This window comes from Carcharodon carcharias, chromosome 26, assembly GCF_017639515.1.
Source record: "Carcharodon carcharias isolate sCarCar2 chromosome 26, sCarCar2.pri, whole genome shotgun sequence".
In the NCBI taxonomy this organism is placed as follows: domain Eukaryota; kingdom Metazoa; phylum Chordata; class Chondrichthyes; order Lamniformes; family Lamnidae; genus Carcharodon; species Carcharodon carcharias.
This window is the reverse complement of record NC_054492.1, coordinates 27,519,084-27,547,047: the sequence shown is the minus strand read 5'-3', so window position 1 is coordinate 27,547,047 and position 27,964 is coordinate 27,519,084. Positions and strand designations below refer to the sequence as shown.

General features: G+C 41.9%; 2 protein-coding genes across 4 annotated transcripts in view; one reads left to right on the top strand and one right to left on the bottom strand.

Moving 5' to 3' along the window:
* Positions 1 to 11,206, bottom strand: part of iqch (IQ motif containing H) — a 152,755-nt gene extending 141,549 nt beyond the window's left edge. Inside the window, exons 1-3 of one of the 2 annotated variants that reach the window (XM_041174725.1) lie at positions 11,071 to 11,206; positions 10,835 to 11,003; positions 7,978 to 8,100 (exon numbers count right to left, since the gene is read on the bottom strand). In XM_041174725.1, coding sequence (XP_041030659.1) covers positions 7,978 to 8,100; positions 10,835 to 10,888 — 177 coding nt within the window. In that variant the 5' untranslated portion in view covers positions 10,889 to 11,003; positions 11,071 to 11,206. Of the gene's footprint in view, positions 1 to 7,977; positions 8,101 to 10,834; positions 11,004 to 11,070 lie in introns of those variants that run through there. The other variant, XM_041174726.1, reaches the window with a different exon arrangement.
* Positions 11,207 to 11,254: 48 nt separating this feature from the next.
* The window catches only part of aagab (alpha and gamma adaptin binding protein), a 41,916-nt gene continuing 25,206 nt past the window's right edge, over positions 11,255 to 27,964 (top strand). Inside the window, exon 1 of one of the 2 annotated variants that reach the window (XM_041174740.1) lies at positions 11,255 to 11,492. In XM_041174740.1, coding sequence (XP_041030674.1) covers positions 11,426 to 11,492 — 67 coding nt within the window. In that variant the 5' untranslated portion in view covers positions 11,255 to 11,425. The remainder of the gene's footprint in view (positions 11,493 to 27,964) is intronic. The other variant, XM_041174738.1, reaches the window with a different exon arrangement.

Here is a 27,964-nt window from a genome sequence, read left to right as displayed (position 1 = left end):
GAATTTCAAAGATCACAGAGGGTTGTAGAGCTGGAGGGGGTTACAGAGATAAGAAGGGGTGAAGTCATGGAGGGATTTGAGAACAAGAATGAGAATGCTTGTTTGGATGAGATACACTTTTCAATATCAATTACTGGATAATAATCAAAAGTAGAAGCCTTGGCTAGGAGCAAAGAGCCCAGAAGTTCTACACTATTAATATTGATTAGCTGTTGTTCAAATGGCTTAAGAATGTAATTTGTATATGTACAATATATAGAGGAAATATATCCACATACGTACAATATAATATTACAGTTCTTAATCAGATGAAAGTAGTTTTAATAGTAGTTAAAATTTGTCCTGAAATTATGGCGTTTTGAAGACTGTGGGAGCCTATTGTGATGTCCTCACTGTAGAATAACAGTGTCAAGGTTTACAAAAAAGGATCAGGACCTTAATTTGCAAAAATGAATGTAAATTATAGATATTGTGATCTCAATAGTCCTGTTATTATGTATTGCTTTAGAAATATATTTAAACCATAGAATTACTGAATAAATCACAGAAAAACCATTATCATGCAAGTGAGAAAGAAAATAACACGTGTGATTAATGTAGGATTCATGGATTCAGTATTTATAAAATAACTCTCTTCTCCCCCTCTAATTTGCTATCATCCTCTCCTGATGATGCTACCCCCATGCTGGGATTAGCTTTCATGGCATTTTGCCCAAGAAAATGGCCATTCTTCATGTGTTAGCTCAGACAGCAAACATTTGAGGGCTCATCAACTGGGGTGACAGGAGAGGGGAGCGTCACATCTCCAGCTGGAAGAACAATACTTGGAAGTTATAGATTTAGCTGCAGGTGTCACATCATTTAATCCGCCATGTTGGCTCACTTCTGACCACGTGTTATCTGACCTTGGTTGACCTTCATCAGTATGCAACATGCAATAGAGTACAACCTAAGTATCTGAACACATTTGGTTATTATTATGACATCCCTCCTTTCCTAAATTGAAAGCATGTCATCTTTGTTTTGTTTGTGTTTTTCTACATGACAACTTTACAAACAATGGTGTGAATTCTCAAAATCTAACAAAAAGAGTTATGTCAAACTTCCTTCACAACATTCCAAATTTGAGTGTGACATTTACATGTCAGTCAAATTTTCCTTCACCACTTTCTGCTTGGTGTATGTAGCTTGGACTCCATCCCTTATTAAACTGCAATAAAACTTACAAACAAACTTAACAAATCATTATTTTCCTAACTCAGAAGATTAATTTCTTCAATTACGAATGTCAGGTAAGTTCAGTGCATCACAGTTCAATATAGTTTCAGTCTTTTGTTCAGTATTTCACTTTCTGGAACAGCCATTTCTTTGTTTCTTCATCTAGCATGAACAGAACTTCCCTTTCACTATTTAACTGTGGCATCGATGTGATAATCATCAGTATGTAATTCAATGCTCCTCGATGATCCACTCCAATTACTTTCTCCTGTACTTGCAAACATCACAAACAGGAACTTCAATATCACAAGAGCAGCATTCCTAAATCTTTTGGTTTGAACATCATTACAACACAGCTAGGCACATGCTTTATGTCAACATTGTCTGTTTTTCAACTTAAAATCGCATTGGCTTTAAATTGCAAATTGTTGCTCCAAACTGTTTGCAATTTCATGTTCACTACATCACACAAAATCTTCATATCACTTTGGCGGTCTCCTCTCATGCTGTGGTCTGCCTGCTGTCTCAGTAACTCTGGTTATCGCGCCAGGGTTAGGAAGCATTGTTGTCCCCTCTGGAACTGATGTTTTTCCTCTGGATAGCAAGCTGTTTGCCTGCCATCAGCATCGCTGGCTTGGACTTCTGGATGTCAACTTCACCTCAGCCCCTACATCTGGTTTATCTGCTGCTGTGTCTTTGTCACCATGATCCTGTTTGATACATGAACAATTTCTGTCATACAGTACTCCATCTGGCAACTACACAGTCACACTGTTTCCCTTTTTGGCGATGATAGTGTACGGCTTGGGGTAAAATCTTACTCGGACTCTCCCGTCTCAGCAGTAATTCATCATCTGGCATCACATCAGACTGTCTAGCTCCTCTTCTGTGGTCTGTGCAAAACTTTGCAGCACCCTTTTTCTCTGCATCATGGTCTTGAACCTCCTGATCAACACTTATGTCCCTCAGCTCTGGTGTCTTGGTGCGTATTTTGCTTCCAAATTGCAGTTCAGCTGGGCTCTTTCCTATCGTAGCCTGTGGAGTTCCTCTATACATGGCCACAAATGACAGCAATGTCTCCTTCCAATCTTTGCCCTAGTCTGAGCAATCCTCATCCGTTTCTCTAAGGATTGTTTTTGTCATTCCACTTCCCCATTTGCCTGTGTCCATATAGGGGTCACTCTGTGATAATGAACGCCTGATACTTGAATGTAATCTGCAAAGATCTGTGAAATGAATTGTAGCCCACTGTTTGAATACAGAGTGCTTGGTAGACCATACTTTGCAAATATTTCAGTCACTGCAGACACCATTTTTCTCTGCTGTTGTATACTTCATCACTACATACTCATAGTAGCGGCTGTAGTAATCAATTACCACTATACTGGACTCTCCTGATGGAAGTGGGCCTAAGAAGTCAACTGCTACATTCTCCAGTGGTCCAGCCAGTAACAGTGTGGTTCGTATTGGTTCTGGTGGGTTGGGTCCACTGGCAAGTTGACGTGCATGACGTATTTTGACAAACTGCTCCACATCTTTCTCCAGCCCTGGTTTGTAAGTTTTGCTTAGTGCTAACCATCCCAAGCGACTCTCATGATTAAGTGTCACCAGTCTAGGCCTCAGTTTTGTGGCACTACAAGTCTGCTGCCTCTGATAACACACTTCCCCACTGTGCACAGTTTATCTTATATAGTGATGTAAGCCTTTGATGGGCAATTCTCCCAGTTTCCAGATTGGATTCTCTGTCTGATGTCATCCAATTTTGGATCTTTGTCTGACCCTCTTTCAATCTCTCTAGTTGTCATTGCTCCGAGTGTAGCATGAACTGCCACAAACCACAGAAACAATTCAGCTTCCTACTCAAGTGAGGATCTGTGTATTTGATTCTCTCTCAGTAATCATGACAGCGGGCTAGCAATGTTCATCTTTCCAGCAAAATGAACCACTTTGTACTTGTACTGCTGGAGTCGCAAAACCCATCTTTCGATTCTGACACATGATTTGGATCTGGGAGAATAAACTATCTCTAATGGCTTGCGATCTGTCATTAATTCAAACTCAATGCTGAACAAGTATGCATGGAATCTTTCACCTGCCCACACCAATCCTAGGGCCTCTTCCTCCATCTAAGAATATCTCCTCTTCATATCTGTCAGAGATCTGCTCGCATAGGCAATGATTCTCGGACCTTCAGTACGCATTTGCACAGCACTGCTCCTAATTCTACTGGACTAGTATCTGCTATGACTTTCATTGGTGCATTTGGATCATAGTTTCATAGGGTTCAAGCACTTGTCAAGCTATCTTTCAAAGCTTTGAAGGCAGCTTTCTGTTCTTCAAATCTGAACTGTTCATTCTTTCAGGTCATTCTCCTCAATGGATCAGCCTGGGTACCAAGGTTTGGGATATACTTCGCACAATAGTTCACAAGTCCCAAAAAATTTCTCACTTCGCTGGAGTTTTGTGGTTCACTTGTCTCTGCTATTGCTTCTCATCTTTGGCTGGATTGATTCTGCTGCCCATGAGTTTATGCCCCATGAACTCTGTCACACCCAGCAGGCACTTGCCTGCATTTACTGCAAGTCCTGCTGACTGCAATCTAGCCAAATACTAATTTCAGCTTCTTGTTATGTTCCTCTCTACTGGCTTCATGAATAATTATGTCATCTGACATATTGGCTGTTCCTGAGATTCCTTGTATCACCTTATGGATTTTGTGTTGGTAAATCTCTGGTGAAGCATTGATGCCAAATAGTAATCTCTTGTATCCATAAAGTCTACAATGAGTGACAAAAGTTTCACTTTCCTTGAACCAGGATGAAGCTCCAGCTGGTGATATGTCTACTTTAAGTCTAATTTGGAAAATACCTTGCTTGTTAAGAACCCTTGAAAGACTGTGACCACAGTGGAAATTGGGTTATATTCTCTCACTACTGCTTCATTCACCTCTTGCAATATCAACACAGAGTCTGATGTCACCATTTGATTTAGGCACAACCACAACAGGGCTCACCCATGGTGTTGGTCTTTCAGCTGGCTCTATCATGTCTTGGTCTTTGCCTCAACTTCCCACCCCCAGGTCAAAAGGTGTTCTGTGTACAGGCTGAGCTACAGACTTTCCGTTCTTGTCAATGGTTAATCTCACTTGACAGTTGTGTGACTTCCCAATTCCTTGAAACACTGATCCAAACTTCTCTTTAAGCTTTGAATAGGATTTCACACAATTCACTTCAATCCAATGTGTAGCACCCCAAAGGCTTAGGCAACTTTCTCTGCTCTGCCATCCTCCTCAATTCTGCATCTGAGTTCCGATCCCCACCTCTCACATCTGCAATGAAGCATCCAGCTGTTTGAAATGGGGTTTAAGATGTGTGAGGGTAGAGCTTTTTGACACATTTTCAAGATGTGTGCTTGATTCTCTTTGTCTTTAGTTCCTCCCACAGTGCTCTATCAAGGACATTACTGTTAGTGCCTGAATCTACAATAGTGATCACTTCAACACCACCAACAATCACTGAGGGCTGAATTTTCTGAGGAGTGGCAATCACAGTTGGATTGTCACTGTGATCCTTTTTTTAAAACTAAGATGGGGCTACACATCTCTGGGCTGGACTTCCAAACTCGGCCTCTTCAGACTGTACCTGTTCTCAGAGTCCTTGGAAGTGCAGGATGGTTGGGGGAAGCCAAGCCACACCCCATTTTTATGGCACTAGTTGCTGTATTTTGACAAGTCTTCATTCAGTAACAGACTGAAAAACTTTGGGACATTTAAACAGCTTTTCATTGTGTTAGTGAATGAGTGTCAGAGCTAAGTGGGTGGAGTGGGTAAGTGGTAGGGTGAGTAGGGTGGCAGGCTGAATAAGGTGATGAGGTCAGGTCAGGTTGGGACGGTGGGGAGTTGGAGGTCCTGGGGCGAGTTGGAGCATAAAGGGGAAGTTGGAGGGTTGGGTGGGTGGAGTAGGAGGGACGGAGGGTTGGGGAGAGTTTGAAGGTCAATGGGGGTCAGAGGGTTGGGAGGGGGGATGAGCGGGGAAGGTCGGTGGGGAGCCGGGGTGTCAGTTGTATTATCCAGGAGTTAGACATGGATCTTTTCTGTCTAATATTTAGAGTCATGGAGTCATAGAGGTCTACAGCACAGAAAAAGGCCCTTTGGCACATTGACAGTTACCCATTTCCTGGGTAACTATGCAGGCAAGAAGGTTGGAACCCTCCAAAGTCTCCAACTCTAATTCAGAGTTACACACCTTTTCGGATGGTCCCAGGGAGCAGGGGAATTGCCCATCAGGAGTTGAAATTTCCCAGGCAATTCCTGTAGAGTTCTTGCATTGGTACTTCCAAGGGGTCCTGTAGTGCATCATCTGGGGTACATCAGGTCTCCAATCAACTGGAGACTGGAAGATCTGTGCCATGAACTTTTTTGTGGTTGCTCCCATTGACAGAAAACATGTATCCATGATTGCTATCTGTGCCTTCACTCTCTGTATCTTCTTCAACTTGTCTCACAGTTGTGCTACTTTCATCTCTCTTGCCTTTACATTGTTTGCCAGGCTTCCCTCTCTGTTCAGCTTTGTTTCTGCACTCCTTGGCAAAATGATCATTGCCCCCACGTTTTCTGCATATCCTTCCCTTGGCAGGTAAGCAGGCATCTTTTCCATAGTGCCCCAAATTGCCACATCTGTAACACTCTCTCACGGACTTTTGCTGATTACATTTACACATACTTGGATTCTGTTGTGCCATTTGGTTAACCTCAGAAGTGGGATCAAGTTTCATGCCGTGAAATTGTTCATCCACTGTTCCCAATGCAGCTGCTATTTTCAAAGTGTCATCCAACGTTAAGTCACCACCTCTTTCCAGCAGCTTATGCCTCAATTTGTCTGACTTGCAATGTTGGACCACCTACCTGATCCATTATCTGATTATTCAGATCTATCACAACATAATTATATCCATCCGACAACGCCTACCTCAAATGGGTCACAAACCGAGCTACTGTTTCCCCCTCTTTCTGTCTCATCTGACAGAAAACATGCCTTTGAAACGTGCCTTTTGGCATCACCACATAATGGTCCTTCAAAGCTTTCGTTGCACATTCATAATCTGCCTTTTCTCCTGTTTCAGGCAACATCTTGAAAGTCTGCCTCACCGAAGGGCTCACATTGAACAACAATAAAGGCCTGTCGCTCTGCTCTCTGCGCTAGTGTCACCCCATCCAAAACAGACCATGACTGTCAGCATTCACTTCAAACTCCTACGCTTTCCATCTCATGCTGACAGTCCCCGTTGGTCCAAATGGCTCATTCCCTGGAATGTAGACATTTCAGTTCCAGCAAATGCCATGACACAATCCTAAATATTTAACCTCATCAGCAATGTCACAAATCAGGCTGAAGGAACAACATTCGAAGTCACATATGCAGGTGTCACATTATTTAATCTGCCAGATTGGCTTACTTGTGACCACATGCTATCTGGCCTAGGTTGACCTTCATCAGTAGGCAATATGCGATACAGTAGAACCCAAGCATCCAAACGCATTTGGCTATCATTATGACAGGGGAGGGCGGCCACAGCTTGTCCTGTCCTCAGCTGTAGCAGATGTCACTGGATACCGATCAGGTGGTTTTTTTTTAAACGCTAACACAGGAGTGTTGCAGGGTCACTGTATCATCGTACCACCTCCTGACAACTAACCTGTGGTCTTCTGGCAAAAAGAGCCACTTCACAATCTTTTCAAACACATTTACAATGTTACTACTCATGGCAAGCTGAGCAAACCTTGATTTGAATGGTTCATGTCCACAGTGTACAGCGTACTATAAAGTAATTTTAATACACATTTCATTTTTCTTGAAAATTCATAAAAGGGATAGGACTATTTAAATTAATTCAGTTATTGCAATAGTAACAAATCAAAAATTTTTAAAAAAATCATCCTTAGGCAGTCAAAGAAATAAGTATTACTTTTGGTGACACCTGTGGGGGAAAAAACTTTCTGCCTGGTTACACATGTAATTTTGGCTACAAGGCCAAAGTAACAATTTCAGCTCCATAAAAACAGTTTTCAGCTCTGCATTGTGCATTGAGCACACGGTAAAAATGTCATTTCTTTCCTGTAGATAACTAACATTTCTATGAACCCATGAACACATTGCACCTGATCTGTTTTGCTCCTGTCCGTTAATGATATACGAAGGCTGTTTAATTCCTTGTCAAACCAGCAGGGGGAGGTAGTAAGTCCTTCTGCTTGTCACTGTAGGTTGTGTGCAGATAAAACTCCTGGCTTCTCCCAGCTCTTGTTTAGATGCAGTGTGCCTTTTTATAACCTAATGAAAACCTTTAATGCAGATAAAAGTACCATTCTCCATCTGGAAGCAAAACTCATGCCTCTTATTCAAAATAAAATCACATTTGCAAACAGAAAGAATGTCTCAAGGTATTTATTCTCCTTTCCCAGAGATGATCCTGGCCACTAACCGTGTTACAAAGAATACAGAGTTTATAAAATTACATTATAGTACAACACAGAAGAATGCCATTTGGCCCAAGAGTCCACTTGCCAACCAATAAGTACTCTCTTCTTATGCAGTATAAATTGTTGTTCCCTTTATCATTGGTATTCTTGCGAATCTGTCCTGATGAGTGCAAGATAAAAAGCTTCGAAAGCATGATTTTTTTAAAGCAAGATTAATTAATACTTATTAATTCTTATTTATTTATTAATAAGCAGAAACACCTTGCATTTACAATTCCACTGACCTTTAGGCCCATTTCAGTCCTGTGTATGGCTGTTTCAAGTGTCTGAAAGTCCACAGTTGCCACTTCTCCATGTACTGTAATGTGGGAGATTTTCTCCTTCAGCTCTTGAAGATCCTCTTGAACCTAAAAAACAAACGATTTAAAGGTATAGTTCTCAAATGTGGCATAACAGATACTATCAAGAAACACAGGTCTTTCAATGTAGCTGTATAACAGTATCCAAACTATACCCATACTCCCATGAAATCATGAGGTATCCCATAAAGTGCTTTGGTATCTCTAGCATAGTTAGTGGTATGTTACATTAATGTGCTTTTGAGGTTGTAAACCTGCACTTTTGATGCTGGTCATATCAGTGCCAAATGCATAGTTTAATGTGGCCAATTTGCTGCCAATCTCCCAAATAGCAGGAGATTTCCTCTGAGCACTATGTAATGTGAAATTAAAAATGTGTTTATAAAAACCCACTAATGATTTTACTACAAATTATGCACAGAGGAAATCATTCCAACAAGACTACCTGGAAAGTTATTTTAAATAGCCAGTCTACATCTACATTCAAAATATAAAAGAAAGAGACAGTAATTCCTTATTGTTTTCTTTTGATTTGACAGCAATGGCTTTCTCCAAGAGAAGGATCAGGGGATGTGGAAGCAGCTGTCAATCCAGCGAGTAACATCATTTAACGATAGCCTCAAACTGTGCCAACTTACAGCAATTTGATTTTGTGACTTTAAACAAACAGTCCAGCCTAAATACAGCTCCATATCAGCAGCAGACAGCTTTCCTAAAGACAATCCTTTTACACCTATCAAGATGAGTTATTGAGACATAACTTCTCCCCTGAAAACAGCAGATTAATTAATTCAGCTGTTTCAATAGTAAAACATCAAAAAATTTTTAAAAAATCATCTTTAGGCATCTTTTTGTGATTTTGACTGGGGGATAAATATTGGCTAGTACACCAGGGAGAACTCCCTTGTTTTTCTTCAAAAAAATGTCACGAGATTGTTTATATCCAACTGAATGAGTAGAGGGCATTGGTTCAACATCTTGTCCAAAAGGCAGCACCTGTGGCTTTGCAGCACTCCCTCAGTACTGGACTAGTGTCAGCCCAGATTTTTGTGCTTAAGTCATGGAATGGGGCTTGAATCCACAACCTTCTGACACAAAATCAAGTGTGTTACCAACTGTGCTACAATTGACACCTATGTGCATTTCCAATGTCAAATTTTTCCAAATGAATTTCTACATAGACATTTATGATGATATCTGCCTACGTAAACTTGCCACACTGTAACTATATTCTCCAGCCGGTGGGGGCACTGCAAGACATCAGTTTACTATCCCCTAGCTCTTCAGCCTACACTGCAAAGTTACTATCCCCTAGCCCTTCAGCCTACACTGCAAAGAAACAACTACAGCAGATAGAATCACGGAATAATATAGCACAGAAGGAGGCCTTTCAGCCCACCATGCCTTTGCTGCTCTTTAAAAGAACTATCAAATAGCCCCACTGCGCTCCACTTTCCCTGTAGCACTGCAAAATTTTTCCTTCAAGTATTTATCTAATTTCCTTTTGAAAATTATTATTGAAACTGCTTCTGCCAGAGTTACTGCAGAAATAGCTGATTAAAATTACAAATATGACATTCACCAAGTAAAAATCCAAACATAAAATAATATACAGCAGTATATTAATATATTAGCAGTTCTCAAACTTTATCAGACTACATCCCGTCAATCTACTCCACTTCCCTGAAACATGCACTACAGTAAATTTGCCAAAGTATTATATAAAAATAAGGAAAGACTGAATGGTTTTAAAATAGGGGCTGAATTATGCATGTGCCCCCTCCTCCAATAATCCCCATCATCTAACTACCCTTCTCCTGAGGACTGCAGTTAGTCTTCACTTCTTACACAGGGTAACTAATTTATAAATTATACCATATATCAAAGTATATAAAAATAAAAAGACCATATATGAATTTAAATTGGCAAGTACTATTCTCTAATCTCAACCCCCCCTTCACCTGAACACAATTGTCATCACTCCCTATGCACAATGCCATTGGCATGTGACCAGTTATTAAACAATAATACATAATATAATGCACCTTTTAATTATAAAACAGCCTATCCTGGAATATCCACAGAAAGAGGCCATTCATCCCATCATGCCTGTGCCCTTTAGTAACTATCCAATCAGTTACAAACCCCTGCTCTTTCCCGTGGCCCTGCATTGTTCCCCTTTCAAATATTTATCCACTTCCCTTTTGAAAACTATAATCGAATAAGATTAGATGTGGTTCAGTGGGTAGCACTCTTGCCCCTGAGTTAGAAGGTTATATCCTGGAGCAGGACTTGAACACAAAATCAAGGCTGACACTAGAATGCCGAGCAAGGGAATGCCGCATTGCTGGTGGTGTGGTGTTTCAGTTGAAATGTCAAATGTTTGATCTCAGGTCAATGTAAAAGATCCTTTGGCACTATTTTGCAGAACAGTAGAATCCCCGTCCCCGGTGTCCGGTCTGCTTTTTATCCCTCAACCAATGCCACTAAACAGATGATCTGGTCATTCTAACATTGCTGTTTGTAGGAAGCTTGCTGTGCTCAAATTGGCTACCGCGCTTCCTACATTACAACAGTGGCTGCACTTCATTGTACCACACTTTGGCTTTAAAGCACTTTGGGACATCCTGTGGTTGTGAAAGGCGCTATATGAATGCTTGTCTTTTAATCCAATTCCCTTTTTGAAAGTTACTATTAAATCCGCTTCCAGGCAATGCAGCATTACGCTCATTAAGACATTTTAAGACCCTGGTTCATTATGAATTTTTAATCCTTTAAGTACCTTGACCAATATGTGTCCCACATCAGTGTTGTTGCTTGCTATGTGTTCTGCCATGTTGTGAGCACAGTTTCTTCAACCTCTCGCCATCTCTCCATTGCTTGTTGTTATCCTGCTGCGTTCCTATAGCAACGGAACACAGCCCTTACCACAAGGGAATAGGGGTTAAACACTATAAACCCTAACGGTGAACAAGAAGATACTTCATTCTGATCTCCGGTATTTTTCATGGTACTTACATTATTCTGCTGTTTTATGTGCAAACATAAGTCATGTGTCATTCCTTTAATTGCTTTTGTGCACACTGGCATGTGATTAAAGCTAGCATCTACCTCTTCTGGCACAATGGTACATTCCTCACCGCTGCAGGCTCCAACAGGATAAGAAAAATGAAAAAACCAGTTCGAGAATAAAGAAAATCCTAGCTCAGGGACGCGTAAAATGGGGCGTTTAATCTGTCCGATTTAGGTGTGAACGTTAACAGGGTTCGGTTGCTAAGGGGGAAAAAGATGAGGCCTAGGGGGAAGCGAGGCACCTTTGACCCCGGCGGTTGCTAGGGTGAGAGGTCAGAGGTGAGTGAAGGGCCGAGTCGAGATGGAGATTCCCAGCGTTTTGCTCGTCAGCTGCTGCCCGAGTTTCGTGGAGGAGGCGCTGGTGAAAGGTGAGTAAAAGCCCCGGGGGTAACAGGGCCGTCCGGCCTCATTTCTCCCCAGGCTGGGGGCGGCCTGAGGCTGGCGAGAGGCCTGGGTGCTGCCACCGTCTGGGGGAGGGAAAGGCCTCATATCCCGAGTAAAGGGTGCTCCGCTTTGCAGAGAATTACATCGACTCGGCGGCACAGAGTCAGCGTTGGTAGTACTCCCGCCTGTGAGCTAGAAGGTCGTGAGTTAAAGCCCCACTCCAGACACTTGAGCACAACTCTGGCTGACGCTCCCAGTGCAGTACTGAGGGAGCGCCGCACTGTCGGAGGGTCAGTGCTGAGGGAGCGCCGCACTGTCGGAGGGTCAGTGCTGAGGGGGGGCCCCGCACGGAGGGAGCGCCGCACTGTCGGAGGGTCAGTGCTGAGGGGGGGCCCCGCACGGAGGGAGCGCCGCACTGTCGGAGGTGCTTTTCGACTGAAATCCTGTAAGGTGGAGGCGAATGATCCCATGGGACTCTCTCTGAGATCAGTCGGGGAGTTAGCTGCAGTATCCTGGGAGCCAGTTTAACTAGCACAGGGGTGATGGATGAACAGGATTTGGTGCGAGTTCAGATATGAACAACAGAATTTAGGATAATCCCAAGTTTATTGAGGGTGGAATGTGGGAGGCCAGCCAGGAGCACGTTGAAATAATCAGGTCTAGAGATAACATGAGGTTTTCAGCATCAGATGAGCTAAAGCAGGTGCTAAGTTGAGCAATGTTACAGAGATGGAAATAGGTGCCCTTAGTGGTGGCATGGATATGCGGTTGGCAGCTCATCTTGGGTGCAAATATGGCACCAACTTTGCAAGCAGTCTTGTTTAGCTTCATGGTTGCCAGGGTGAGGGATGGAGTGATTGACTAGGGAACAGTTTGTGGTAGGGACGGACGACAATAGCTTTGGTCTTCCCTATATTTAGTTGGAGAAAGTTTCTTATCCAGTGCTGGGTGTCAGACAAGCAGCCTGACAATTTGGAGACAGTGGAGGTGGCGAAAGAGATGGTACTGAGGTAGAGCTGGGTGTCATCAGCATACTGTGCCTCTACTAACCTTGGCAGAGACACTGGGTGTTCAAATTGGTAATATCTTTCATTTCTGAGCACTAATACCTCATGTCCTAAGGGAAAGAATTGATCAAAATAAGAATGTTCCACCTGAAGAACGTCACATTAAGCTTTAGGCTTTTAATTCTCAATCACTGATTTTAGAAAAAAATCTGCAGTTGCACATGTTGGTGCAAATCTCACTTCGTGTAATGATTTCCCAAGTTTTTTTATGCAATTCAAGATCAGTCGTGAAAGACCTTTGGTGCATAATCCCAAAAAAGTAATTTTATCCATTAGCTTTGGCTTTGTGGGTCAAACTCTTGTCCCTGACTTGGCAGGTCCTGGGTTTAAGCCCCTTTTCGGAGACTTAAGCGCAAAATCCAAGTTGGCATTTTAGTGCAGTACAGAAGGATTGCCGACCTTTGAATGAGAAGTTAAACTGGGGCCCCTTCAGATCTCTTGATGCATAAGACCCCACAACAGTCTTCCCCTCTCCAGGGAATATCTGCATTTAGGCACAGGAGGAGACTATATAGCCCCTCAAGCCAGTTCCACTGCCATTCAATGGGATCATGGCTGATCTGTGACCTAACTCCACATGTTTGCCTTTGCACCATTATCATAAGATCATAAGAAATAAGAGTGGGAGTAGGCTATTCGGCCAATCGAGCCGGCTCTGCCAATCAATAAGATCATGGCTGATCTGACTGTGGGCTTAAATGCAATTTCTTGCCTGCCCCCCCATAACCCTTGATCCTTTGTCAATCAAAAATCTGCCTAACTCAGCCTTGAATAAATTCAGTGACCCAGCCTCCACTGCTCTCTGTGGAAGAGAATTTCAAAGACGAACAATCCTTTGAGAGTAGAAATTCCACTTCATCTCTGTCTTAAATGGATGACACCCTTTATGCTCCCTAGTTGTAGATTCCCCCATGAAAGGAAACATCCTCTCAGCATCTAATCTGTCAAGCCCCCTCAGAATCTGATATTTGAATAATATCATGTCTTTTTTCTTTTCAACTCCAATGAGTCAAAGCCCAACTTGCTCAAACTTTCCTCATTAGACAAAGCTTCATCCCAGGAATAAGCTCAGTGAACCTTCTCTGAACTGCTTCCAATGCAAGTGTGGCCTTTCTAAAGTAAGGAGACCAAAACTGTACAAAGTACTCTAGGGAAGTCTTGCTGAAACTGTACAGGATGTTGCTGAGACCACACCTACTTTTATACTCCACCACATAAATAATAAAAATTAATATAAATATAAATCAATAAAGGCCAACATTCCATTTGCCTTTCTAATGTTACTTGCAGTACCTACATGCTAAATTCTTGTGATTCATGCACAAGGACACCCAGATCCTCTGTGCTGCAGCATTCTGCAGTCTCAATTTAAATAATATTCTGTTTTTCTATTCTTCCTGCCAAAGTGGACACCCTCACAGTTTCCCACATTATACTCCATCTGCCAAATTTTGCTCACTCACTTAACCTATCTATATCCCTTAATTCCATTGGTTAAAAATTATCTATCAATATCAGCTTTATAATTAACAGTTGACTCAACAATAATTGCCATATTTGGAAGACAGTTCCAAACATTTACCATACTTGGTGTGTAGAAGTGTTTCCTAATTTCACTCCTGAAAAGTCTACAAATTGGCCAGACCATCTGCTCTGGCCCTAGACTCCCCAACCAGCAGAAATAGTTTCTCTCTGTCTAACCTATCTGTTTCCCTTAATATCTTGAACACTTTGACCAAATCACCTTTAACCTTCCGAATTCCAAGAATACAACCCTAGTTTGTGCAATCTTACCTTGTAACTTAAGGCTGGAAGCCCAGATATTGTTCTATTAAATAAAAGCTGCACTCCCTCTGAGACCAATATATCCATCCTAAGCATTGTACACTATAAATGTCTATCTTTGCACCTACTCTAGAATTATAGTGTAAGTGTAACCTCACTATGTCCTATTATACTGACATCAGCTGTATTGAAACTAGTATAGCCATTTAAGATTTATTGTTGACCCTGTAACTTTTCCTTATTAAAATCAATAGTTTATAGTAAATCAGTTAATCCCATTACAAAACCTGCACAGGGTAAAATCAGTCAACTTTAATTCCCAATAGTGTGGTTTATGCATGGAGGTTGTTTTCTGGAGTTCTCAGCTAATGTCGTCTGCTGATCTCTGTTGTCAAACAAAGGTCAGCATTGGCAAAATTAATGGCAAGTTGGCATTGGTTTAGTGCTGACATTGGTCTTGATGAATACTGGTATTAATTGGAGGCAGGGTCACATTTCTTTTTCATCCAAATGCTTGAGATCCTGGTTTTTCTGTTCAGATGCTCCATAATCTTGCTTTGTCTTATCTGAGTGATTGTCATCTGCTGTACATCCATGTCTCTGAGCCATAATTTATTGTCTGGCTATGAGACATTGTCAAGTGATAGTCAGCACTCTTATCATTAGCCTTGTGGAAGCAAGGGACTACAGTTGGGAATGTAGATGATCATAGCATCCATTTCCCTGCCCCCAACTGTAAACTTGTGAGGAAATGACTGGCTACCACTTAACAACTGGAAGCTCATAAGGCAAGTCACTGGTGCAGGCCTCTTCAATGGAGGAAAGAAAAGCACCCAACAGATTTGGTTGCCACTATTGGGTTTGTACTTTATTTTGTAAAAAGCTTGTCAAAATTTAGTAAACTAACTTGTATCCACAAGAAAAAAATTGCACTTATGAAATGATTCTCCTTGAGCAGGTTAACAGCATCTCAACACAATGCAGTGTCTTGCAATATTGTGTTTTGTGTTATGTTTAAACATAGACAAAACCCTGCATTTGAAATCCTTGGCAGCAAGTTATTGTGTTTGGTATTAATGAAGTTGATAACAGAACTCATCTTTTGGCAGTGTGTGTTGAACATTAGCCTCCATACCAATGAAAACTGACCTAATGGAAAAATGCAGCAGTTTGTTATGGAAATCTAAAAATTTTCCAGTATGTCGTTTTATTCAGTCATGGAAATGCTTGTGTTGCAAGATTAAACATTTAATTCCACTATTCACAGTAAAACAAGCCAGTGTTGCTGGTAGAATGCGAAGAGTGATAAATGGCAATTATGAAGCAAAACTGGGTTTAACCAAAGATGAAATGCATGAGTACTCTTGTAAATTAGGCCCATCCAAGTGAAACATGATTTGCGTTATTTTGTTTTTATTTTAAATGTGTTGCAGGGCTTGGCTTGATTTGCAAATGCATGTCAGGCCAGAGCGTCAGTCTTGTGTAAATGTTGGGCTGTTTTTGTTTCACGTAATTTGGTGTAGCTTGAGTTGACTGTAAGTATAGGCACTGATTGTCAGTTGGCTGTTGCAGAGCCAAGTTTATTTAGTGTATTAGTACCAGTGTTGCAGTATGTTATGCTAGTATGCTGAAGAAAGAAAATCAAACATGGCTTTATACACCTTACAGTTCTGTGCCAAAATGTTTCTTGATTTGCTCTAATTCATACAAGATTTGCATATACGTAAAGCTATTGAACTTTTCCAAGCACTTTGTATGTACATGTAAGCCATTTGCACACAACAAAACCCAACAGACAGATTCAAGATCAATGACTAGTTACAGGGTAATCTGTTTTTGTTAATAAGAAATATTGTTAGCCAAGGCACCAGATGAGCTCCCTACTCTTTTTTAAACATCTTCCTTGACTACCACGAAGTAGTGATAAGGTTTAACTTCTCATCCAAAGGACAATACTTCTTCAGCACCGGAGCATCAGTCTATATAATGTCTCCACATTGTGGAATGGGACTTGGACCACAATCTTCTGCCTCAGAGGTCAGACATGAAGGTCAAATTGCCCCTAACTTCTCCAGTGGTGAATCTTAGAGTCCAGTATCTTACAGCTCAATGTTGCCGTCCAGTATTTTTCGGAAGAACAAAATGTAAAACTATGCTCCTATTATCACAGAGTGTGAAAATACTGTTGACTCTGTGCTGAAACACTAACAACAGTGCTGCAACAGAAACTCTCCTTTGAGAGGTTAGCACGTATTCCTGGAATGGAACAATTGAACTGCTGTGGAGGTTGCACCTTGGGCTAAACTGCTATACAGTGATCAGTGATTTGGTGGAGAAATAATTTGAACATGGGAGAAAGATTTTGCAACATAGATTTGCATACTGGAAAGTGTGGTTGTCAGCATTTGAGTGTTTACACCAAATGAATACCCTGTAAACATTCACCACTTGCATTACAAATTTCACTGTAAACAGCATTTTGGAAAAACAAGCTGAGTTCACATTTGGCCTACAAGACATTCACCATAATAAAAACAGAAAATGCTGGAAAAACTCAGCAGGTTTGACAGCATCTGTGGAGAGAGAAAAACAGAGTTAAAGTTTCGAGTCCGTATGACTCTTCAGAGCTGTGAAGAAAAATCGTATGGACTCGAAACGTTAACTCTATTTCTCTCTCCACAGATGCTGCCAGACCTGCTGAGTTTTACCAGCATTTTCTGTTTTTATTTCAGATTTCCAGCATCTGCAGTATTTTGCTTTTGTTTTAAGACATTCATATTACAGTATCTCAGTGCAAAAGAGGCCCTTCGGCCCATCGAGTCTGCACCGACACGTGAGAAACACCTGACCTACCTACCTAATCCCATTTACCAGCACTTGGCTCATGGCCTTGAATGTTATGACTTGCCAAGTGCTCATCCAGGTACTTTTTAAAGGATGTGAGGCAACCCGCCTCCACCACCCTCCCAGTTGGTGAATTCCAGACCGTCACCACCCTCTGGGTAAAAAAGTTTTTCCTCACATCCCCCCAAAACCTCCTGCCCCCCCTCACCTTGAACTTGTGTCCCCTTGTGACTGACCTTCCACTAAGGGGAACAGCTGCTCACTATCCACCCTGTCCATGCCCCTCATAATCTTGTATACCTCGATCAGTTCACCCCTCAGTCTTCTCTGCTCCAACGAAAACAACCCAAGTCTATCCAACCTCTCTTCATAACTTAAATGTTTCATCCCAGGCAACATCCTGATGAATCTCCTCTGCATCCCCTCCAATGCAATCACATCCTTCCTATAACTGCCTGATGATTTGTTTTTTTTCTGTATAGTAAGATTTTAATGTGAAAGAGATAATCAAATCCAGGACACACAGTTTAGATCAGTGCTGATAGAAAATACTTCTCGTGGATGCAGACTGAATTTTGGATTGGAGGAAGAGATTAGTTAACTTAATGTATTAAATGATGCACCTAGTACATCCACATCTCTCATTCCTGAAGTCTTGCTTTGTTTTGCTTTTGTAACAATATTCTAACATGTACTTGTAATCCCTAACCTAAAGGGAGACCTTACCAACAATTAAGCTCTGAATAATTCTAGCCTTAGTTTACTTAATGGCAGTTAAGACATTGTGTCCTTAAATGAACATAATTCACTTTGGCAGAATAGGCTATGTGGAATAAAATTCCTGATTTTTGTATCCTACTAGTTACTTTGAGCATTAATATAGGGGGAATTATCGTTTTCATTTTAAATTTATTGTCAACAGCTGAACAGAGTTGGGAAGAATGTGGAAAGGAGGGTTGGTTATGAAATTTTTGCTGGTGGATTGATTTCAGCTTCTTGATGTTACTGCTTTGAAACATACTCCTACTATCCTTCATGTAAATCATATGCTACACATCATTGGTTTCTGATTGCAATTCTAATAAGATTCTAGTATATGATACAGTGGAATCCCATTAAGAACTCCAGTTTTTAAATAATAGGTGTTTGCTTAGTTAGCTGACTCTGGCCCTGCATTACTGTACATCCCAAAACGCAACCTGTTGCAAAAAATTTTCACCCACTTTCAAATTATTTCTTCGCTAAATCATTGTGGCCGTGGTATGGCACTTTAATCCAAGATGAAGACGTCACAGCAGTTCAATTGTTCCATTCTAGTAATACAGTTAAGTGATCTTGGCCATTTTTTTTTGAAGCCGAAAGGACGTAGCTAGTTTTAAAAAAAATAAATTAGTTTTTGTATTCCAGGTGAGCAAAGAGAATGGTGAGATTAGAACAATTTCTAACCTAATGTCAGCAGGTACTCCCAAGTCATGTATGACACAGGCAAGTGTTGGAGTAAAGCTCATCTATACATGTCCCAACAATACGCTTTAACCTCATTCTGCCTTGCGTTTTTCCACGTTCTCTACCAGCCATCCCAGTGATCTATCTAGTGCCTAAAGGGGCAGTTTTGTTCAGGTCCTGGATGAGAAGGAACATCTTCCTCGAACAGAGGCCCGAACAATCGCCATCCACCACTACTCTCCTCTGTCTGGCTGTTCTTACACTGAACAATTTCTCCTTAAACTCCTCTCACTTCCTCCAAATAAAAGGTGTGTTTATGTGTACCCGCATGGGCCCCAGTTATGCCTGTCTCTTTATGGGGTATGTGGAACATTCCTTGTTCCAGTCCTACTCCAGCCCCCTCCCATAACTCTTTCTCCAGTACATCGGTGATTACTTTGGTGCTGCTTCGTGCTCTCGTCTAGACCTGGAAACATTTGTTAATTTTGCTTCCAATTTCTACCCCTCCATCATTTTCACATGGTCCATCTCTGACACTTCCCTTCCCTTCCTTGACCTCTCTGTCTCAATTTCTGGTGATAGACTGTCCATCAATATCCATTATAAGCCTACTGACTCCCACAGCTACCTTGACTACAGCTCCTCACACCCCGCTTCCTGTAAGGACTCCATCCCATTCTCTCAGTTCCTTCGCCTCCATTGCATCTGTTCTGATGATGCCACTTTCAAAAACAGTTCCTCTGACATGTCTTCCTTCTTTAACCGAGGTTTTCCATCCATGGTGGTTGACAGGGCCTTCAACCATGTCCGGCCCACCTCCTGTGCATCCGCCCTCATACCTTCCTCTCCCTCCCAGAAACATGATAGGGCCCCCTTGTCCTCACTTATCACCCCACCAGCCTCCGCATTCAAAGGATCATCCTCTGCCATTTCCGCCCACTCCAGCATGATGCCACCACAAAGCACATCTTCCCTTCACCCCCCCCCCCCCCCCCCGCGGCATTCCTCAGGGATCGTTCCACTCCTCCATCACCCCCTACACCTCAACCCACTCCCGTGGCACCTTCCCATGCAACTGCAGAAGGTGCAACACCTGCCCCTTTACTTCCCCTCTCCTCACCATCCAAGGGCCCAAACACACCTTTCAAGTGAAGCAGCATTTCACTTGCAGTTCCCTCAATTTAGTCTACTGCATTCGTTGCTCCCAATGCGGTTTCCTCTACATTGGAGAGACCAAAAGCAGACTGGGTGACCACTTTGCAGAACACCTTCGGTCTGTCTGCAAGCATGACCCTGACCTCCCTGTCGCTTGCCATTTCAATACTCCACCCTGCTGTCTTGCCCACATGTCCGTCCTTGGCCTGCTGCATTGTTCCAGTGAAGCTCAACGCAAACTGGAGGAACAGCACCTCATCTTCTGACTAGGCACTTTACAGCCTTCCGGACTGAATATTGAGTTCAACAATTTTAGATCGTGAACTCTCTCCTCTATCCCCACCCCCTTTTTTTTTCCAATAATTTATATAGATTTTTCTTTTCCCACCTATTGCCATTATTTTTAAATGTATTTCCATCCATTGTTTTATCTCTGCCTTTTAGCCTATTTCGATTCCTTTACCCCCACCCCAACCCCACTAGGGCTATCTGTAGCTTGCTTGTCCTGCTTTCTACCCTTAATTAGCACATTCCTTAGATAATATAATCACCTTCAACACCTCTTTGTCCTTTTGTCTATGACATCTTTTGGTTACCTCCACCTATCACTGGCCCTCTATCCAGCTCTACCTGTTATACACACACACACACACACACACACACACACACACACACACACACACACACACACACACACCCCGCCCCACCCCACCAAACCAGCTTATATTTCACCTCTCTTCTATTTTTACTTAGTTCTGTTGAAGATTCATACGGACTCAAAACGTTAACTGTATTCCTCTCCGCAGATGCTGCCAGACCTGCTGAGTTTTTCCAGGTATTTTTATTTTTGTATTGCATTGACCTACTGTGTCACTCCCCCTCACAGCCACTGGGTTTGCCTAACTGTATAATGAATCAAATGCAGCTTCAGAAACTATTGACCAATGTTGAAGATTTTGTGGGGTAGCGTGAAATGTGAACTTTTAGTCATTTGTTTAAATTGAGGAATGAATCATTTGCGCTTTCCAGTGCCAAAAATGAACGTATATTTTGAATTTTCTTTTGTGTGCTGGGCGTTGGGGGAATCAGGGAAGGAATGGTGAGAGAAAATGTACAGCAGCCTCATTGTGTTCTTGCTGTTATCCGGTTAGTTGCCTCAGTCACAGTTCAAACCCATATCACCTGCAAACCTCACTGGTACATAACACTTTTGATACTGCCTGTATTGTTCTGCTTAAGTTCCACCAGGTGGCTATGGAGACTGATAGATCGCAATTCTATTTTAAGTACAGCATCTCGCTGTACTTCAAGGTAAGAGTTGGGTAGTTTAACAGATGGAGGCAAAATGAGATTAACCCCACCTATATAATTGCATTGAAGGCATTTCGCAGAGTACTTTGTTTTGTAATTTTGTTTTGAAAATTTCTGGTTGAAATCTTTATTGATTCTACTTGTGTTTTATTAAATTGTAAAATCAGTGAGAACAAAAGAAGATTGTTAACTTTATTAAATTTCATGGCAGACGCATTATATAGTGTAGCTGAAATAAATGTGAGGAGCAAATTTGTAGCAAGTAGCTTTATTCCAGTATCAATGAGAGATGTGTTGGCAGAGATGCTGTCTTTTGGATGATATTTTAAGCAGTTACTTATTTAGGTGGACGTGAAAAATCCCATGGTACCACTTGAGTTCTTCCTTCAACCAACCTAATCACAATTAGATAAAACAGCAAGACCTGGATTGGAGCGGGAGGGACATAGGACAGTGAGATCTGGAGAGGGGTGGGACACGGACAGCAAACTAGGAACCAGTCAGTGCCCACGTTTAGAAAGAAAAATTGAGGTGAGCCATCATAGGAAAGCAGGTAGGTGATTGGCTGGTGAGTATTTTCTATTTCTCTTATCTTAACTGTAAGTCAAAAGTGAAATACTGTGGCTGTTGGAAATCTGAAATAAAAACAGAAAATGCTGGAAAACCTCAGCAGGTCTGACAGCATCTGTGGTGAGAGAAACAGAGTTAACGTCTTGAGCCCACTCCACTCTTCTTCAGAGCTCTGTTGAGTTTTTCCAGCATTCTCTGTTTTTATTTCATGTCTACAGTAAGTATCTGCAGCTCGAGGAACCTTGGCTCAGATGTAATGAGCTGGAGGCCGAGCTGTGGACACTGCGATGCATCAAGGAAGGGGAAAGTTACCTGGACACTTTGTACCAGGAAGCAGTCACACCCTTTAGGCTAGGACCGTCTGATTTGGTCTGTTGTCAGGACAGGAGAGTGTGACAGCGAGTGAGGCATTTACAGGGACCAAGAAGGTAGGAGTGGAGGAGCTTCAATCCTTGCAATTGTCCAGCAGGTTTGAGGTTCTTGCAGTTTGTATGGATGAAAATGGGGGCTGCAGGGTGGAAGAGTGAACTGACCATGGCACCATAGTACAGGAAGCCATTCAAGCAGGGGAAAAAATATGAATGTAGTGGTAGTAGGAGAAATTATACTTAGTGAGACAGGCACAGTTCTCTGTAGCTGAGAACGAGAGTCTAGAAGGCTGTGTTGCCTGTCTAGCCCCTAGTTTGGGACATCTGCCCTGCTCTGGAGAGGAATTTGCAGTGGGAGGGGGAGGATCCAGCTGTCGTGGTGCCCGTAAGTACCAACGGAATATTCAGGGGTATGTAACTTGTCGAAGGGAAAGGCCGGAAGGAAAGGGCGGTGGGGTAGCTTTGTTGGTACAAGATGAAATAAGTATAATAGCAAGAAAGGATCTTGGATTGGAAGATGTAGAATCCATATGGGAGGTAAGAAATAACAAGGGGAAGAAGACACTGGTGGGAGTAGTCTATAGGCTCCCTGACTGTAGCTATACTGTAGGACAGGGAGTAAATCAGGAGATAATGAGGGCATGTAAAAAAGGCAGTACATTAATCATGGGTGACTTTAATCTTCATGTAGATTGGGAAAATCAAATTGGCAGAGGTAGACATGAGCAAGACTTCATAGTGTATTTGGGACAGTTTCCTAGAACAATATATTGTGAATCCAACCAGGGATCAGACTATTTTGGATCTGGTAATGTGTAATGAGGCAGGTTTAATAAATGATCTCAGAATAAAGAATCCCCTAGGAAACAGTGACCATAATATGGTAGAATTTAGCATTCAGTTTGAGAGTGAGAAACTTGGGTTGGAAACAACTGTGCTATACTTAAATAGGGGTAATTACAATGGAATGAGGGCAGAGTTGGCTGGAGTGGACAGGGAAAGCAAATTTAGCAGAAAAGACGGTTGATGAACAAAGGCAAATGTTTAAGAAAATAGTTCATGTATCTCAACAAAGATATATCCCATTGAGGAAGAAAGATTCAAAGAAGGGGATAAACCAACCATGGTTAACCAAGGAAGTTAAGGACAGTATCAAATTGAAAGAAAAATATACAATGTGGTAAAGATTAGTGGTAAGCCAGAGGATTGGGAAAGTTTTAAAAAACCAACAGAAGATGAGCAAAAAACAAATGAAAAGAGAGAGAAAAACTTTGAGGGTAAACTAGCAAGTAATATAAAAATGGACAGTAAGAGCTGCTTTAAATATAAAAAAGGAAGAGAGAGACCAAAGTGAACATAGGCCTCTTAGAGAATGAGGCTGGGGAAATAATAATGGGGAACCAGGCAATGGCAGAGGAATTGAATAAATACTTTGCTTCATTCTTCATGGTAGAAGATACTAATAGCATTCCAAAAATAGTAAATAATCAAGGGGCAAAAGAGGGGAGGAAATAAATACAATAACTATCACTAGAGAAAAAGTACCAGGGAAACTAATGGGGCTAAAGGCCGATGAATCCCTTGGACCTGATGGGTTGCATCCTAGGATATTAAAGGAAGTAGCTACAGTGGTAGTGGATGCACTGGTAGTAATTTTCCAAGAATCTGTCGATTCTGGAAAAGTCCCAGAGGACTGGAGAATGGCCAATGTAACACCCTTATTCAAAAAGGGAGTGAGACAAAAAAACAGGCAACTATAGGCCAGTTAGCTTAATGTCTGTCGTTGGAAAATGTTGGAGTCTATTATAAAGGATGTAATAGAGCATTTAGAAATACATAACCTAATCAAGCAGAGTCAGCATGGCTTCATATAAGGGAAATCATGCCTAACAAATTTATTAGAATTCTTTGAGGAGGTAACAAACAGGATAGATAAAGGGGAACCAGTAAATGTAATGTATTTGGATTTCCAAAAGGTGTTCGATAAAGCACTGCACAAAAGGCTACTTGATAAGATAAGAGCCCATGGTGTTGGGAGTAGTATATTAGCATGGATAGAGGATTGGCTAACTAATAGAAGACAGAGAATTGGGATAGCGGGGGCATTTTTGGGATGGCAACCTGTAACTAGTGGAGTGCCACAAGAATCAATGCTGGGCCTCAATTATTTACAATATATATTAATGACTTGGGTGAGTGTACTATTGCCAAGTTTGCAGATGACACAAAAATAGGTGGGAAGGCAAGTGGTGAGGATGACACGAGCCTACAGAGGAATATAGACAGGTTAAGTGAGTGGGCAAAATCTTGGCACATGGAATATAATGTGGGGAAATGTGAGGTTATGCACTTTGGCAGGAAGAATAGAGGAGCCTGAAAATTATTCAAATGGAGAAAGGCTGCAGCACAGCGGGATTTGGGAGTCCTTGTGCATAAATCCCAAAAAGCTAACATAAAAGTTCAACAGGTAGTAGGGGAGGCAAATGGAATGTTGGCCTTTATTTCAAAGTGCATGGAGTATAAAAATAGGGAAGTCTTACTAAAGCTATACAAGGCACTCGTTAGACCACATCTAGAAATACCGTGAACAATTTTGGTCCCCTTTTCTAAGGAAAGATATACTGGTATTGGAGGCAGTCCAGAGAAGGTTCACTAGGTTGATCCCGGGTATGGAGGGATTTTCCTATGAGGAGAGGTTGAGTAGATTGGGCATGTACTCATTGGAGTGTAGAAGAATATTGAATATTGAAGCATACACGATTCTTTGGGGACTTGACAGGGTGGATGCTGAGAGGTTGCTTCCCCTTGTGGGAGAGTTGAGGACCAGAGGGCATAATCTCAAAGCAAGGGGTTGCCCATTTAAGACAGGAGAAATTTCTTCTCTCAGAGGGTAGTCAATCTATGGAATTCTTTGCCACAGAGGGTTGTAGAAGCTAGGTCGTAAAGTATATTCAAGGCTGAGATAGACAGATTTTTAATCAGTAAGGGAATCAAGGTAGGAAAATGGAGTTGAGGATTATTGGATCAGCCATGATCTCATTGAATGGCGGAGCAAACTCGATGGGCCAAATGGCCTGCTTCTGCTCCTACATCTAATGGACATAGGTAGGACTAGGAAAGAGATTCTTCTTGGGGAATATGAGCAGATAGAGCTAAATTAAGCAGAACCTCAAAAAAAAATCTCTGGATCCACAAGCAAATTGGGTAAATAAGATTAGAGCGTTGAATACGTGGCTCAAAGATTGGTGTGGGAGAAATGGGTTTTGATTAATGGGGCACTGCATCAGTACTGTAGAAAGTGAGAGCTGTACCACTAGGATGATCTTCACCTGAACTGTGCTGGGGCCAATGTTCTGTGGAGAGTTGTATAACTACAGTAGTAGAGAGGGCTTTAAACTAAATAGTGGGAGTGAGGGATCAAATGAGGCAGGATGTGATATATTAAAGGGAGTGGCCAAGGCAAGAAAACAAGCTAGCAATGAGGGTAATGATAAGTGGAGTGTGGCATGAAGGGATAAAGCATCCAAACTTAAGAATGAGCTAGCATTTAAGACCAGAGGTGGTTGCAGAAAGAATGTTTTCCCTTGAGGGAGAGACTAGAACTAGGTTTGAAAAGGGGCTTTCCATTTAAGACGGAGATGAGGAAAATTTTTTTCTGAGACTCGTCAGTCTGTGGAATTCTCTTCCCCAGAGAGCAGTGGAGACAGGTCATTGAATATTATAAAGGCCGAGTTGGATTGACTCTCTTGTCAATCAAGAATCTAAGGGTATGTGGGTAGACAGGAAAGTAGAGTTGAGGCCACAGTCAGATCAGCCTTGATCTTAACAATTGACAGAGCAAGCTCGAAAGGTGGAATGGCCTATTCCTGCTCCTACTTCAGATGTTTGTACGTAGATCAACTGGACACTTTTCTCATTGTTGACTCACTTTATTAACACAATTAGCGCATCACTAACCTTAACTTAGATAAATGTGCCTTTTAACACATCTGTGGTAAAGAACCTGAAGTGGTGATGATCCTTCTCCATGTAAAGTGCCTGATGTGGTAGACTTGTGAAATTGTGGGTGTAAGTCCAGATTTACCCACCCACAGTGTGTGAACACTTCAGTTCACCCCTGTCTTAATGCCCTTACATATGGCTACTATTTGCAAATATTAGAAAAGCATTGTCACAGCACAGGAGGAGGCCATTCAGCCCATCTTGCCTGCACTGGCTCTCTATATGAGCAATTTACCTAGCTCCAGTCTCCCGCCTTCTCCCTGTAGCCCTGCATATTCTTCCTTTTCAGATAACAATCCAATTCCCTCTTGAATGTCTCAATTGAACCTGTATCTACCATACTCTTAGGCAGTGCATTCCAAATCCTTGTCACTTGCTGTGTGAAAACATTTCTCCTCATGTTGCCATTCCTTCCTTTGCCAATTACCTTGAATCTATGTCCTCTGGTTCTTGAGCCTTCCACCAGTGGAAACAGTTTCTCCCTATCTACTCTGTCCAGACACCTCATGATTTTGAATACCTCTATCAAATCTCTTCTCATCCTTCTCCAAGGCAAACAGCCTCAGCTTCTTCAGTCTATCTATGTAACTGAAGTTCCGCATCCCTGGAACCTTTCTCATAAATCTATTCTGGACCCTTTACAACATCTTCATTTCTTTCCTAAAGTATGGTGCCCACAACTGGATGTAAAGCTCCAGTTGAGGCTGAACCAGTCTTCTATATAAGATTAACGTAACTTCCTTGCTTTTATACTTCTTGCTCCTATTAATAATGCCTAGGGCACCGTATGCTTTATTAACAGCCTCTCAACCTGTATGCTGCCTTCAATGATTTATGCACATATATCCCCAGGTCCCTATGTTGTTGCACCCCCTTCAGAATTGTATTGTTTATTTTATATTTCCATGTTCTTCTCACCACCAAAGTGAATCACTTCACATTTCTCTGCATTAAATTTCATCTGCCAACCGTTGCAGTCCATCTGGTGCATTTACACCCAAAGTGCTGTCAAGAAGGGAGTGCCTGGACTTTGATCCAACTACAGTGAAGGAACAGAGATATAGTTCCAAGTCAGGATGGTGTGTGGCTTGGAGGATGGTAGCGTTCCCATGAGTCTGCTGCCCTTGTCCTTCTAGGTGATAGAGATCATGGGTTTGGAAGGAGCTTTCGAACAAACATTCGTGAGTTGCTGCAGTGCACCTTGTGTAAGATACACACTGCTGCCATTGTGCATAGATGGTGGAGGAAGTGAATGTTTAAGGTGGTGGATGAGGTGCCGATCAAGCAGACTGCTTTTCCCTGGATGATGTTGAGCTTCTTGAGTTTTATTGAAGATGTACTCCTCCGGGCAAGTGGGGAGTATTTCTTCATAACCCTGACTTGTGCCTTGTAGATGGTGGATAGGCTTTGGGGAGTTAGGAGATGAGCTACTCAACTCAGAATTTCCAGCTCCTGACTTGCTATTGTAGCCACTGTATTTGTATGGCTTGGCCAGTTCAATTTCTGGTCAATGATAGCCTCGAAGATGTTGATAGTGTTAATTCAGCAATGGTAATGCCATTAAATGTCAAGGGGAGATAGTTGGATTCCCTCTTGTTGGAGGTGGTTATGCCTGGCACTTGTGTAGTGTGAATGTTACCCGCCAGTTTTCAGTCCAAGTCTGAATGTTGTTCAGGTTACATGGACTGCTTCAGTATATAGGGAGTTGCGAATGGTACTCAACATTGTGCAATCATCAGCAAATGTCTTCACTTCTGAACTTATGATGGAGGGAAGGTCATTGATGAAGCAGCTGAAGATGGTTGGGACTAGGATTTGTGCTAAGTATAACTCTGATCAATGGACAGTTTTCCCCTTGTCTCTGAGGACTATCCTGTGAGGATGCCTGAAATAGTGTGTTTGGATGTT